The sequence below is a fragment of the Schistocerca gregaria genome, chromosome 8 (genome assembly GCF_023897955.1).
Source record: "Schistocerca gregaria isolate iqSchGreg1 chromosome 8, iqSchGreg1.2, whole genome shotgun sequence".
Lineage (NCBI taxonomy): Eukaryota > Metazoa > Arthropoda > Insecta > Orthoptera > Acrididae > Schistocerca > Schistocerca gregaria.
The window spans coordinates 380,921,677-380,937,722 of NC_064927.1; the positions used below are offsets into that span (position 1 = coordinate 380,921,677).

Here is a 16,046-nt window from a genome sequence, read left to right on the forward strand (position 1 = left end):
GCTTCTATGGTTTTTCTTGTCCCCTTTTGTCCATTTACATGTTTGTTGCCCTTCATCGTTGGTATGATTATTTCCTTTCATTCTGTTTTTAGTTGTCCGTCTCATTTGTTTTATTCTCACACCTGGGGCACTGTTTTATTTGGAAGAAGGAACTGATGACCTCGTAGTATGGTCCCTTTCCCCTTCTTTTAATCTAACCAATCAATTCTGTAATTATTACACATGGCAAAGTCAATCTTCAGTTTTATTAAATATGTGAAATTATCCAAATAAAAAACATGAGTGGAGGAGGTCAAACCCTTAAAATCCTAGTAAATAAGTTGTTATTCTAGTTGCTGTGTCAATTCACCTGTTGAAGGTTAATAGTGCTCAGATGTGACGCATTTTTGCACTTTTTTTTCCCAGACACCAGTGCCTGGTGATATGATCCCTATATATGGACACATTTAGAGACTAGACTGCTTAGCTGCCTCTTAGGATTACATTTCCTGTAGGGTAGTGTCATTATGGAGTAATTTATCACATTACTGCACTGCGTAACAGTCAAATGCAGTGAATTATGTCTGTCATCACACCATTTGTTCTATAATGGCCATTGACAGTACTCAGCTCTAGATTAGATGCCCAGACTCTCACTTTGAGCACACCTGCTTCATTCATGAGCTGTGCCTTATCAGCAGGCTTTTTGTGAGTGTGTCTTTGCTCTAGTGAAATGTGGTAGTGTTAGAGACAGAGGCACAGTATGGTTTTTCTGAGCACACTGTGAGCCTAGTGAATACAGTGGACATGAGGAAACTGGATGTTGCCATGTGAAACCACCAATCCAGTGTAATGAACCTGTAAATGCTTTGTAGCAGAATCCTTTTTTAAATGTGGCACAGGTGAAAGACTACTCCAGTTCATGGGTCAGTTGACAATGTTTAGCATGTGCTTCAGGAGGCTAGACTACAAAGCAAACATGTGGCCATCATAGGGAAACTCCATGATGATGATGATGATGATGATTAAAGACTCTAGTAATCAGCAATTTCTGAAGAAAATGACTATGACTAGTGTAATATAATATTTGTTAACAAATCAACATTTTCCTTTGTGAATAATTGTGCAGCCTATACACTCCTACTGGACCATGTCCATTTCAAACACAAATTTTTCTGTAAGTCATCTCACATTGGCCAAGTGTGTCTGTCAGTTTGGACTGCATGTCTTCCCGGGGACTCAGGTTGCTTCACAGGATAGATGGCTGACTTGATGCTGCCCTGCATACTTACATCCTGGTCAGCATTATGATCCAGTCAGTGCAAAATTCACGTCTTGAGGGATCAGTGTTTCTAGCAGGATCAGTTTCCAGTACACATGATTTATGGTGCACGAGTGGTATACAGAACATAGTGAGATTTCTCTTTTCAGCTGACCTCATACTGTATGAGACCTCAGCTCCTTTGGAAATATATAGGCAGATATTAAATTGATAGATTAAGCAAATAACAACAATAAAACAAAAAAAGGCGCCATGCAGTTGCTTGAGCCACCGTACTATGAAGTCGCTATACAAAGTGCTGCAATAGTTCAGTAATTCTTACTGGTGGTCTGCCCTTAACTCCACATCATAGCTTAAAGTGCCACTTCCACATCTGAAATCCTAGGAATAACATGAAGCACATGTTCTTGTGTGGTTTTAGGCATGTACTGAGTGTTAGTAAGATGTACCTTGCTCAGTTAAACTCGCACTGAAAGTGTCCTTTATTTTGGTGAGTAGTAATATGATCGACTCTGGCGTAACATGGTGGGCGACTCAAATTTCAACCATAGACACTTTCTTATGATCACGTGTTCATTTATGACTAGTATTCAAGTATAAATATTCAATAACACACTTTTACAGCACCTGAGATATCAAAGTTGAAACATTACAATTGTAGTTTCATGATAATAAATAATTATTGTTTTTGAAGGAATATTACTTTTCATACACAAGCCTCCATCAGGAGCACACATCAGTGCTTTCACAACCTTCATTTGCACATCCCCTTCTCTTCTTATTTTTAACCTCTGTGAGGAGATGATCACTTTGACCACAGTGCGTGTCATCCTGTGTTTTTGATCTGTGTCACAGTACCATTGGTCTCACTGTCTGTAGCTCGTGGTCTGGTGGCCAGTGTTGCTGCCACTGGATCATGAGGTCCCCAGTTTGATTCCCGGCCGGGTCGGGTATCTTCTTCACTTGGGGACTGGGTGTTTGTGTTGTCTGCATCATTTCATCATCATTCAAGGAAGTGGCGAGTCTGGACTGTGTACAGTCTGGGAATTTGTATGGACACTGATAATCGCACAGTTGAGTGCCCCACAAATCAAATATATCATCATCATCATCATCGGTTTTACAGATTTTACACAAGTATTGTACATTGTGAGGTATTTCAGTACTACTACTCTCACGTTTCGTCATTTTCCTATCCGTCATCTTACAAGCCTGCCAGACACAACTTAACACAACATTCAGAAAGTGTCATTAATGACTAGTGCCACTCAATTCCCTTCTTAAATAAGTGGACTATTCCCACTACCGCTAGGCCATCTTAAAGTATGATGTTCAGCCTGTAGGAAAAATCAGCTATATCAATATTTAAAATACTCCAATGGCTTTTAGATTTGTTTCATATACACTCCTGGAAATTGAAATAAGAACACCGTGAATTCATTGTCCCAGGAAGGGGAAACTTTATTCACACATTCCTGGGGTCAGATACATCACATGATCACACTGACAGAACCACAGGCACATAGACACAGGCAACAGAGCATGCACAATGTCGGCACTAGTACAGTGAATATCCACCTTTCGCAGCAATGCAGGCTGCTATTCTCCCATGGAGACGATCATAGAGATGCTGGATGTAGTCCTGTGGAACGGCTTGCCATGCCATTTCCACCTGGCGCCTCAGTTGGACCAGCGTTCGTGCTGGACGTGCAGACCGCGTGAGACGACGCTTCATCCAGTCCCAAACATGCTCAATGGGGGACAGATCCGGAGATCTTGCTGACCAGGGTAGTTGACTTACACCTTCTAGAGCACGTTGGGTGACACAGGATACACGCGGACGTGCATTGTCCTGTTGGAACAGCAAGTTCCCTTGCCGTTCTAGGAATGGTAGAACGATGGGTTCGAAACGGTTTGGATGTACCGTGCACTATTCAGTGTCCCCTCGACGATCACCAGAGATGTACGGCCAGTGTAGAAGATCGCTCCCCAAACCATGATGCCGGGTGTTGGCCCTGTGTGCCTCGGTCGTATGCAGTCCTGATTGTGGCGCTCACCTGCACGGCGGCAAACACGCATACGACCATCATTGGCACCAAGGCAGAAACGACTCTCATCGCTGAAGACGACACGTCTCCATTCGTCCCTCCATTCACGCCTGTCGCGACACCACTGGAGGCGGGCTGCACGATGTTGGGGCGTGAGCGGAAGACCGCCTAACGGTGTGCGGGACCGTAGCCCAGCTTCATGGAGACGGTTGCGAATGGTCCTCGCCGATACCCCAGGAGCAACAGTGTCCCTAATTTGCTGGGAAGTGGCGATGCGGTCCCCTACGGCACTGCGTAGGATCCTACGGTCTTGTCGTGCATCCGTGCGTCGGTGCGGTCCGGTCCCAGCTCGTCGGGCACGTGCACCTTCCGCCCACCACTGGCGACAACATCGATGTACTGTGGAGACCTCACACCCCACGTGTTGAGCAATTCGGCGGTACGTCCACCCGGCCTCCCGCATGCCCACTATACGCCCTCGCTCAAAGTCCGTCAATTGCACATACGGTTCACGTCCACGCTGTCGCGGCATGCTACCAGTGTTAAAGACTGCGATGGAGCTCCGTATGCCACGGCAAACTGGCTGACACTGACGGCGGCGGTGCACAAATGCTGCGCAGCTAGCGCCATTCGACGGCCAACACCGCGGTTCCTGGTGTGTCCGCTGTACCGTGCTTGTGATCATTGCTTGTACTGCCCTCTCGCAGTGTCCGGAGCAAGTATGGTGGGTCTGACACACCGGTGTCAATGTGTTCTTTTTTCCATTTCCAGGAGTGTATGTTGGGTTCAAATTGATGATGTAAATAAAATAGAAAGAAACTTCCACATGGGAAAAATATATTAAAAACAAAGATTCCAAGACTTACCAAGCGGGAAAGCGCCGGCAGACAGGCACATGAACAAAACACACAAACACACACACAGAATTACTAGCTTTCGCAACCGATGGTTGCTTCTTCAGGAAGGAGAGGGAAAGACGAAAGGATGTGGGTTTTAAGGGAGAGGGTAAGGAGTCATTCCAATCCCGGGAGCAGAAAGACTTCCCTTAGGGGAAAAAAAGGACAGGTGTACACTCGCATGCGGATGGATATGTGTGTGTGTGTGTGTGTGTGTGTGTGTGTGTGCGCGCGAGTGTACACCTGTCCTTTTTTTCCCCTAAGGGAAGTCTTTTCCGCTCCCGGGATTGGAATGACTCCTTACCCTCTCCCTTAAAACCCACATCCTTTCGTCTTTCCCTCTCCTTCCTGAAGAAGCAACCATCGGTTGCGAAAGCTAGTAATTCTCTGTGTGTGTGTGTGTGTGTGTGTGTGTGTGTGTGTGTGTGTGTGTGTTTTGTTCATGTGCCTGTCTGCCGGCGCTTTCCCGCTTGGTAAGTCTTGGAATCTTTGTTTTTAATATATATATATATATATATATATATATATATATATATATATATATATATATATATATATATATATATATATGCTTTTAGAACAATGCATAAAATTGTAAGTCTGTCTTTCATGGATCAAATATTTCTGAACTGAACAAGCAGAGCCTTCAACTGAAGGCAACAATAGAAATCAGTGAAACATCCACGTGCAGCTGTTAGCCAGCACGTTTGCTGTGATGTATCCATTACACTCTTCTTTAGTGGTTTAATATAGTTCAAGAAGTAATTTCATGGGTACGTATGTAATAAAGTAATTTTTTGTCTATACAGGAGTGTGCCATCTCCTGGATCGCCGTCTTCAGATGTAAAAGGTCAGACACAGACCTTCTATCAAGTTCTAATTGACTCCAGGGATTGTCCATTCATTGTGAGTACATGACAGATAATACGTGAAAGATAACTATTGTTTGGCTTTTTTGATTTTTCAGTATAACTATTAAAAAAATTTGAGGATTCACCTGTAGAAATGGAACACAGATATTCATTAAACATTTTGCAACAGGTGCCACTGATCAATGTATTTGTTCAACAACACTTTCACACTGTCAGTTTTCTAGCATTTATTCACAATTTAATATCTTGACAAAATAAAACTTTGGCCACTTCAGTTTCAACCTTTCCATTCTTCAATTTTTTTTTTTTTTTTTTTGTTAGAATTCAGTTTAGGATTCATCTTTAACCCTGCTGTTTGTATACAATCATTTTTTTAATGTAGCTTTTGAGTCTGTAACTGCTAGTTGTGATTTTCAGTTCTAGGGTTGGTTTGATGGAATTGTACATGCTGTACAAGCCTCTTCATCTCTGAATGACTACTAAAACCTATATCCTTCTGAATTAACATACTGTATGTATCTTCTGGTCTCCCTCTGATTTTTACTCCCCACACTCCACTCCAGTGCTAAATTGGTGATCCTAAGGTGTCTCAGAATGTTCCCTATCGTTTCTCCTAATTACGTTGTTCCACAAATTTCTTTTCTCCTCAGTACCTCCTTGTTAGTTACATGAGCTACCTATCTAATCTTCCGCATACTTCTGTAACACAATACTTCAAAAGCTTATATTCTCTTGTCTAAACTATTTATTGGCCATATTTCACTTCCATACATAGCTACAGCCCTTACAAAAACTTTTAGGAAAAAATTCCTGGCACTTAAATCTATATTAAGTGTTAATAAATTTTTCTTATTCAGAAATGCTGTTCTTGCCATTACCAGTCTAAATTTTATATCCTGTCTACAACAGCCATCACTAGTTATTTTGCTGCCAAAATAACAAAACTTGTCTACTACTTTCAGTGTATCATTTCCTAATCTAATTTCTACAGCATCACCTTATTTAATTCAAATGTTATCCTGGTTTTTCTTTTGTTGATGTTCATCTTATATACTCCTTTCAAGACAAAGTCCATTCCGTTAAACTATTCTTCTAAGTTCTTTGCGGTCTGTGACAGAATTACAATGTCATTGGCAAACCTCAAAGTTTGTATTTCTCCTCCCTGGACTTTAATCGCTACTTAAAATTTTTCTTTGGTTTCCTTTTCTGCTTGTTCAGTGTGCACATTGAATAACATAGGGGATAAGCTACAACCCCGTGTCACTCCATCTCAAATACTGCTTCCCTTTCCTGCCTCTCAAGCTTTACTACTACTGTCAGTTTTCTGTACAAGTTGTAAGTAACATTTGCTCACTGTATTTTATCCCTGCTTCTTTCAGAATTTCAAAGAGCATTTTCCAGTCATCATTGCCAAAAGCTTTCTCAAAGGCTACAAATACTATAACCTATCTTCTAAGAAAAGTCATAGGCTCAGTATTGCCTCATGTGTTCCTACATTTCTCTGGAACCCAAACTGATCTTCCTGAAGGTCGGATTTTGCCAGTATTTACATTCTTCTGTAAATAATTAATATTAGTATTTTGAAACCATGCCTTATTAAACTGATAGTTCGGTAATATTCACGTGTGTCAGCACCTGCTTTCTTTGGAATTGGAATTATAATATTTTTCTTGAAGCCTGATGGTATTTCACACATCTCATACATCTTGCACACCAAATGGAGGAGATTTGTCATGGCTGGCTGTCCCAGGGCTAACAGTATTTCTGACGGAATGTCTTCTACTCCTGAGCCTTGTTTAGACTTGGGGTGTTGCAGTGCTTTGTCAAATTCTACTTGCAGTATTGTCTCCCAACTTACCTTCATCTATGTCCTTTCCTGTTTCTATAATGTTGCATGTAAGTTCAGCTCCCTTATATAGACCTGTATGTATTCATTCCACCTTTCCTGTCTTTTCTCAGGACTGGTTTTTTGTTTGAGCTCTTGTTGTTCATATAGCTTCCTCTCTCTTCTCCAAAGGCCTGTTTAATTTTCCTGTAAGTGGTATCTGTCTTTCCCGTAGTGAAATATGCTTCTAAATCCTTAAATTTGTCCTCTAGCTACTCCTTTTTAGCCGTTTTGCACTTCGTGCCACACCCTTTTTTAGACATTTGTATTCCCTTTTGTTTGGTTCATTTACTGCATGTTTATATTTTCTCCTTTTGCCAGTTAAATTCAACATCTTTTGTGTTATTCAAGGATTTCTACTTGGCCTTGTCTTTGTATGTATTTGATCCTCTGCGGCCCTTTCTATTTCATCTCTTAAAGCTACCAATTTATCTTCTACTGTATTCCTTCCCCCATTATTCTCAAACGTTGCCTAATGGTCCCTCTGAAATTCTCACCAGCATCTATTTCTGTCAATATAGACTAGCTTTTTGAAATTTCTCCAGTTGTATTGTAGAGTTCATAAGAAATAAGTCGAGAGTCCACATCTGCCCTTGGAAATGTTTTAAAATTAAAAATCTGGTTCGTAAATTTCTGTCCTAGCATTATATAAATCAATCTGAAACCTTCTGGTATCTCTGGGTCTCTTCCACATGTCTGTCTTTATTCTTAAACCAGGTGTTAGCAATAATTAAACACTGCTCTGTGCAAAACTCTACCAGGTGACTTCCTCTTTCATTCATTTCTCCCAGTCCATATTGATCTACTATTTTCCCTTATCTTCTTTTTCATGCTATCAAATTCCCATCACTATTAAGTTTTTGTCGTCTTTAACTATATGAATAATTTATTTTATCTCATCATACATTTCTTCCATCTTTCAATCATTGGAAGAGCTAATTGGCTTAGAAGCTTGTACTGTTGTGGTGGATGTGAGGCTTCATGTCTATCTTGACCACAATAATGTGTTTACTATGCTGTTCATAACAGCTTACCTGCATTCCTATTTTCTTATTCATTATTAAACCTATTCCTTCATTACCTTTATTTGATTTTGTGTTTATAACCCTGTATTCACTGACCAGAAGTTCTGTTCCACCTGCCACTGAACTTTACTGATTCCCAGAATATCTATTGGGAACCTGCCCATTTCCCATTTTAAATTTTCTAACCTTCTGCCCGATTAATGGAGCTAACGTTCCATAAGTTTTTTTCTCCTGAACACACCCTCCTGAGTAGTCTCTGCCAGGAGATCTGAATGGGGTACTATTTTACCTCCAGAATATTTTACCCAATAGGATGCCATCGTCATGTAACCGTATAGTTGAGCTGCATGTCCTCGGGAAAAATTACGGCTACAGTTTCCCCTTGCTTTCAGCCGTTAACAATACCAGCACAGCAAGGCTGTTTCGTTGATAGTACAAGACCAGATCAGTCTACTGTCCAGACTGTAGGCCCTGAAACTACTGAAAAGGGTGCTGCCCCCTTTAGGAACCGTATGTTTGTCTGGCCTCTCAACAATACTCCTCCTTTGTGGTTGTACCTACGGTATGGCTAGATAGAACAGGTTTGCTGAAAGTTTCTTTCCTGATCTTGAGGTCTAATTAAGTGGGAAAAAAAAAAAAAAATTGTAAACTGTTAAGGGTTAACCCCTTGGCCTACAACAGTGTGAGAGACTTACGGGAAGGGACTTCTGTCATAACTAAGGTGCATGAATATGCCTTGTGATATTTTATGTGGACCAGAGACAAACAACTTGTGGTTAAACAGTTCTCAGTATTCTCTTACTCCAGTAATGTGTGCTCCTTCATTGTATTCACATGTATTGGTTGAAATTCCTCAAAAGAATTAAACAACACATACACCTGTCATATCAGTTAAAAAGAACAGTGATGATGGTGAAAAGTATGTCATTATTGTGGACAATTGTTCAGTAGATCCTCTCGATAACGATGGGAGTAGTATTGTGTTTCCTGTATGAAAACATTCCAGAAGATTAAATCATTGAAAATGACACCGATGATGAAGACAGTATCAGTCACTGAAGCAGTTTGTCTTGAAAGAAGAAAATAACTAGCCAAAAATATTGGCGTATACGCAGACTCCTGGCATAAGAGCACCGGTATTACAGTGTTAGGCAGAAGTACAAGACGGTTATATTTTTTACATAGTGTTAGGCAGTGTGTTTTGGAATATTGTCTTGAAAATGAATTGGTGCATAGAACAATAATCAGTGAAAAAGGACCAAAAGAAAGCAGATAAAACATGGATCCCTGTAAATTGTAATGAAATTAAAATGTACTTTTGCGTTGTGCATAATAACTGCTCAGTAAAAACACCAAAAATTCAAATTTACTGATATGCAACAGCCGTCATAGAAACACCGATATTTAGGAAAGCTAAACCACTGCAAATATTTACAAATGACTAGGTTTTTATGTTCTACAAATAATGATATGTCTGACAAGACGGATGATAACTTATGTAAAGTCACACTTGTGATAAACTATTATAATAAAATCTTCAGAGTAGTGTATGTAATGAAAGAGAGCACTATGATTTATGAGTCTTTGATGTAATTTAAGGGATAAATGTCTTACAAACAATTTGATCACTTGAGCTGGGCGAGATTTGGTATAAACTTCTATAAAATATGAGTTAGCATTGGAGTGTTGCTATAACTTTGAAATACATTCACAAAACAACAAAACAGATTTTGATTGCAATATGTCTGAAGCTGTTGAAATAGTTATCGAAATCAGGACTAAGTAAAGGACACACTTTGTGTGTGGATAATACACACATGTTCAGAAAAAACCAGAACACCTTGTTCCCAGACATTCATATTCGCAGAATGTTTACATTAGTATGTTCTGCAGAAATGATTAGCATTTGAACCATCAGCTGGTGGGTTCAAGGTAGACATTAATATCACGGCGCAACACCACCTACCAGTAAAATGTGTCTGCGGCTCTTGTTGTCACTGTAAACCAAAGGTAATGGGGTCATTGTGACTTCAGCAGATGTGCAGGATGCCTCGCAGATGTATTTGCGAACTGTACTGTCAGATCAGTGTATTTGAAAGAGAACGTGTTACAGAATGTGATGCATGCTTCTGGGACATTGCTGCTTGTGTGTGGTGAATTGTTTCAGCAGTGCAATGGATGTGTGCAAAAATGGTTCATGGAAGGCCATAGAAAATGACGAGATCAATCAGGTCACGACACCCAGGCACCCCCCCACCCCACCCCCCCACCCCACCCCCCCCCCGTCCCTCCCTCCCTCCCTCCCCCCAGAAAAGATCACTACATCCGAATGACATTGCAGGAGAGATGTGCGTCCTCCTTGGCTCTGGTGCAACAGTAGAACAGGTGGAACACGTCATACTCTATCACAGGTGACAGTCTGTAGCCATTTATTACGGCATGGGTTACATGCGCGTCATCCACTTCTCTGTCTACCTTTGACAAATGTGCAGAAATGTGCTAGATGGCAGTAGTGTATGGAATAATGTCACTGGGGACAGGAATGGCATCAGATAGTGTTTTCGGATGAATCCAGATTCTGTTTGTTTGAAAATGACGGTGGCATTTTGGTTCATCACAGGCTGTTTTTCAAGGAGTTTGTTGCAGAGTGGGGGTATGGCCATGTGCATAAAAAGCAGTATTCCTTTAGAGTCCACAGACGTTTTGTGGCACTGCACTGAACAGATATTAGAATGTTGTGCAGGGGCAGTTGAATTTAGTGATTCTAAACTTCTAATCATTGCGGTTTATAGGTCCCATAACTACAACTCCAGAGCATTTCTGCTGATGCTAGAGAGGGTTATTGATTCACTTTGTAGGAAGTAGCAGAAATTAGTTACATGTGGTGACTTCAATATTAATTTTGAACAAGATTCTGCAAGAAAAAGGATGTTGGTAAATCTCCTAAATTCATATGATCTGATGCAGACTGTTTTTTCTAACTAGGGTGCAGGGGAATAGTAGCACGGCCATAGACAATATTTTTATTCATTCTTCATTACTAGATGGGCATTTTGTTAGTACGAGGGTGAATGGCCTTTCAGACCATGATGCACAAATTTTAACACTAAAAGGTTTTTGTATTCAAACAATATAATTACAAACTAGCCGAAAACCGGTTAACAAAAATAAGTGATGTACAACAAAAGCAAACTTGTGCTTTTTATTTATTAATAGTGTTTTATTTTTAAATCTAGTTAAGGAACAAGAATGGCAGTATGCTTATAATGCCAATAACATAGATGATAAATATAATACTTTCGTTAACATATTTCTCATCCTCTTTGAGAGTTGCTTTCCATTAGAACGTCCTGAACGGAATACTAGCAGTAATAGGCAGCCAGTGTGGCTGACAAGTGGGATAGGGATATCACATAGAACAAAGCGGGAATTACATCAAAATCTTAGAAGTAGTCACAATCAAGCTACAGTAACCCATTACAAACAGTAATAAAGTGCTTAAAAATGTTATTAGGAAGGCAAAGAGTATATGGTATGCAAATAGAATAGCTAATTCAGAGGATAAAATTAAAACCATATGGTCAGTTGTGAAGGAAGTGTCTAGTCAGCAGCACAAAGTCGACGATATAAAGTCAGTTCATAGTAAAAATATTTCTCTCACTGATAAATCAGATACATGCATAGTATTTAACAATTATTTTCTGAGCATTACTGGTGAATTAAATATAAATTTAGTTTCTACAGGAAATCGTATAACTATCTTGCCAAATCCATTTCCGAGATGATATCGGAAATACTCCTCTGTGATACAGACAAGGGGGAGAGTGGGTCAGTAATTAAATTACTGAAGGCTAAAGACTAATGGATAAAATGGATTGCCTAGCAGAATATTAAAGTAGTGTGCTGCACATCTTAACCCTGCCCTTAGCCATATTTGTAATTTTTCCTTAAGGAATGGTCAGTTTCCTGAATGATTAAAGTAAATAGCAAAGCTGTTCTATAAAAAGGAAGAAAAGGATAATGTAGACAATTTTAGATGTATTTCTCTACCATCAGCGTTCACTAAAGTTATTGAAAAGGCTGTGTATGTAAGGATAATTGGTCATTTTATATCACATAATTTGCTATTGAATGTACATTTTGGTTTTAGAAGTCGTTTAACATCTGAGAATGCTGTATTCTCTTTTTTTTTATGTGAGGTACTTCATGGGTTAAATAAAAAGTTTGATCGCTAGTACTTTTTTTTTTTTAATCACACTAAGGCCTTTGATTATGTTAACCACAAAATTTTACTCCGGAAGTTGGACCATTGCGGAATACAGGGAGTAGCTCACTTTAGCAACAGACAGCAAAAGGTCATTATTCACAGTGTTGAGAATGGCTGTGATGGGTTTGAGTGATGTTCAGTCAAATGGAAGTGCCGCAGGAATCAGTGTTGGGGCCACTCCTGTTCTTTCTGGACTCTGACCACAATATATTGGTTATGAACTGTAGATTAAAACTGAAGAAAGTTCAAAAAGGTGGGAATTTAAGGAGATAGGACCTGGATAAACTGAAAGAACCAGAGGTTGTACAGAGTTTCAGGGAGAGCATAAGGGAACAATTGACAGGAATGGGGAAAGAAATACAGTAGAAGAAGAATGGGTAGCTCTGAGGGATGAAGTAGTGAAGGCAGTAGAGGATCAAGTAGGTAAAAAGACGAGGGCTAGTAGAAACCCTTGGGTAACAGAAGAAATATTGAATTTAATTGATGAAAGGAGAAAATATAAAAATGCAGGAAATGAAGCAGGCAAAAAGAAATACAAACGTCTCAAAAATGAGATCGACGGGAATTGCAAAATGGCTAAGCAGGGATGGCTAGAGGACAAATGTAAGGATGTAGAGGCTTATCTCACTAGAGGTAAGATAGATACTGCCTACATGAAAATTAAAGAGACCTTTGGAGAAAGGGGAACCACTTGCATGAATACCAAGAGCTTTGATGAAAACCTAGTTCTAAGCAAAGAAGGGAAAGCAGAAAGGTGGAAGGAGTATATAGAGGGTCTATACAAGGGCGATGTACTCGAGGACAATATTATGGGAATAGAAGAGGATGTAGATGAAGATGAAATGGGAGATATGATACTGCGTGAAGCGTTTGACAGAGCACTGAAAGACCTGAGTGGAAACAAGGCTACCAGAGTAGACAACATTCCATTGGAACTACTGACGGCCTTGGGAGAGCCAATCCTGACAGAACTCTACCATCTGGTGAGCAAGATGTATGAAACAGGCGAAATACCCTCAGACTTCAAGAAGAATATAATAATTCCAATCCCAAAGAAAGCAGGTGTTCACAGATGTGAAAATTACCGAACTATGGAAGTATGCGTATGGAACGATTTGAAGTGGAATGATCATATAAAATTAATTGTTGGTAAGGCGGGTACCAGGTTGAGATTCATTGGGGGAGTCCTTAGAAAATGTAGTCCATCAACAAAGGAAGTGGCTTACAAAACACTTGTTCGACCTATACTTCAGTATTGCTCATCAGTGTGGGATCCATACCAGATTAGGTTGACAGAGGAGATAGAGAAGATCCAAAGAAGAGTGGCGTGTTTTGTCACAGGGTTATTTGGTAACCGTGATAGCGTTACGGAGATGTTTAGCAAACTCAAGTGGCAGACTCCTCAAGAGAGGCGCTCTGCATCGCGGTGTAGCTTGCTGTCCAGGTTTCGAGAGGGTGCGTTTCTGGATGAGCTATTGAATATATTGCTTCCCCCTACTTATACTTCCCGAGGAGATCACGAATGTAAAATTAGAGAGATTAGAGCGCTCACGGAGGCTTACAGACAGTCGTTCTTCCCGCGAACCATGCGCGACTGGAACAGAAAAGGGAGGTGGCTTGCGGAGTATAGAAGTAGATGTAGACTATCAGTTTAATAAGTCACAGCTGCGGAATACTAACGCAAATTATTTACAGACGAATGGAAAAACTGATAGAAGCCGACCTTGGGGAAGATCAGTTTGGATTCCATAGAAAGGTTGGAACACGTGAGGCAATACTGACCTTACGACTTATCGTAGAAGAAAGATTAAGGAAAGGCAAACCTACGTTTCTAACATTTATAGACTTGGAGAAAGCTTTTGACAATGTTGACTTGAATACTTTTTCAAATTCCGAAGGTGGCAAGGGTAAAATACAGGGAGCGAAAGGCTATTTACAATTTGTACAGAAACCAGATGGCAATCATAAGAGTCGAGGGACATGAAAGGGAAGCAGTGGTTGGGAAGGGAGTGAGACAGGGTTGTAGCCTCTCCCCAATGTTGTTCAATCTGTATATTGAGCAAGCAGTGAAGGAAAGGAAAGAAAAGTTTGGAGTAGATATTAAAATCCATGGAGAAGAAGTAAAAATGTTGAGGTTCGCCGATGGCATCATAATTCTGTCAGAGACAGCAAAGGACGTGGAAGAGCAGTTGAACGGAATGGATAGTGTCTTGAAAGGAGGATATAAGATGAACATCAACAAAAGCAAAACGAGGATAATGGAATGTAGTCGAATTAAATCGGCTGATGCTGAGGGAATTAGATTAGGAAATGAGACAAAGTAGTGAAGAAGTTTTGCTATTTGGGGAGCGAAATAACTGATGATGGTTGAAGTAGAGAGGATATAAAATGTAGACTGGCAATGGCAAGGAAAGCATTTCTGAAGAAGAGAAATTCGTTAACATCGAGTATAGATTTAAGTGTCAGGAAGTCGTTTCTGAAAGTATTTGTATGGACTGTAGCCATGTGTGGAAGTGAAACATGGACAATAAATAGCGTAGACGAGAAGAGAATAGAAGCTTTCGAAATGTGGTGCTACAGAAGAATGGTGAAGATTAGATGGGTAGATCACATAACCAATGTGGAAGTATTGAATAGGATTGGGGAGAAGAGGAGCTTGTGGCACAACTTGACTAGAAGAAGGGATCGATTGGTAGGACATGTCCTGAGACATCTGGGATCACCAATTTAGTATTGGAGGGCAGTGTGGAGGGTAAAAATCGTAGAGGGAGACCAAGAGATGAATATGCTAAGCAGATTCAGAAGGATGTAGGATGCAGTAGGTACTGGGAGATGAAGGAGCTTGCACAGGATAGAGTAGCATGGAGAGCTGCATCAAACCAGTCTCAGGACTGAAGACCACAACAACACCTTTTTGTACATTGATGGATCTCGGACTGACCATGGTGTTGTGTGCCTTGGTCACTAGTGTCCACGTCTTTAGGTATCAGTTTCCAGCACACTGCTCAGTATTTGCAGCCATCTCTTTGTCCTCAATCAGGCCACGAATTACATCCAGCGGTACCGAATTTTCAGTTGTGTTCTCTGCTCAGACACTCTCAGCACGCTTCAAAGTTTATGTGCGCTGTGAACTGCCCATTCCGTAGTGCAAAGGATCCAGCAGAACTATCCCTTGCTCACTCTTGGTGGAGCCACTGTGAAGTTTATGTGGATTCCGGGTCATGTTCATCTGCTAGGAATCGAGGCTGCTGATGCTGCTGCCAAGGCTGCAGTCCTCGTACTAGTTCCTATATTCCCTCCAATGACGTCTGTGTTGCCATCTGTCAGGAGGTGGCATCCCTTTGGCATCGCCATTGGTCCTCCCTTTAAGGGAATAATCTCAGGATCATTAATCCTCTCCCAGCGACCTCTCGGCCCTTCCACCAGGAGGAAGTCATTTCAACTCTGTTGCGTATTGGGCACTGCCCTTTTAGCCATCATCATGTGATAAGTGGCATACCCCCACCACTTTGTACACATTACGCCCAAGGTTTAATATCTGCCACTTTTTAACGGAATGTGCATCTGTTATCCGTTTACATTCCCACTTGGGTTTGCTGTGTGAATTATCAGCCATTTTAGCAAATGATGCATGGGCTGTCGACCGCGTTTTACTTTTTATTTGCGAAAGCAATATGGCAAAGTCCATTCAATTTTTAGTTTTGGACCTCGGTTTCTGTATGGTGTCTTTAGTAGCCTTTTGTCCACATCCCTGTTTTTAGTTGTCTTCTCTTATGTCAGTTGGGATTGACG

The 16,046-nt window shown here is 40.7% G+C and overlaps 1 protein-coding gene across 1 annotated transcript in view; it reads left to right on the top strand.

Annotated features, from left to right (window-relative positions):
• LOC126285442 (polymerase delta-interacting protein 2) overlaps window positions 1-16,046 on the top strand; it is a 76,037-nt gene that overhangs the window by 16,896 nt on the left and 43,095 nt on the right. Inside the window, exon 3 of the mRNA XM_049984829.1 lies at window positions 5,015-5,111. Within this exon, the coding sequence (XP_049840786.1) occupies window positions 5,015-5,111 (97 nt within the window). The remainder of the gene's footprint in view (window positions 1-5,014; window positions 5,112-16,046) is intronic.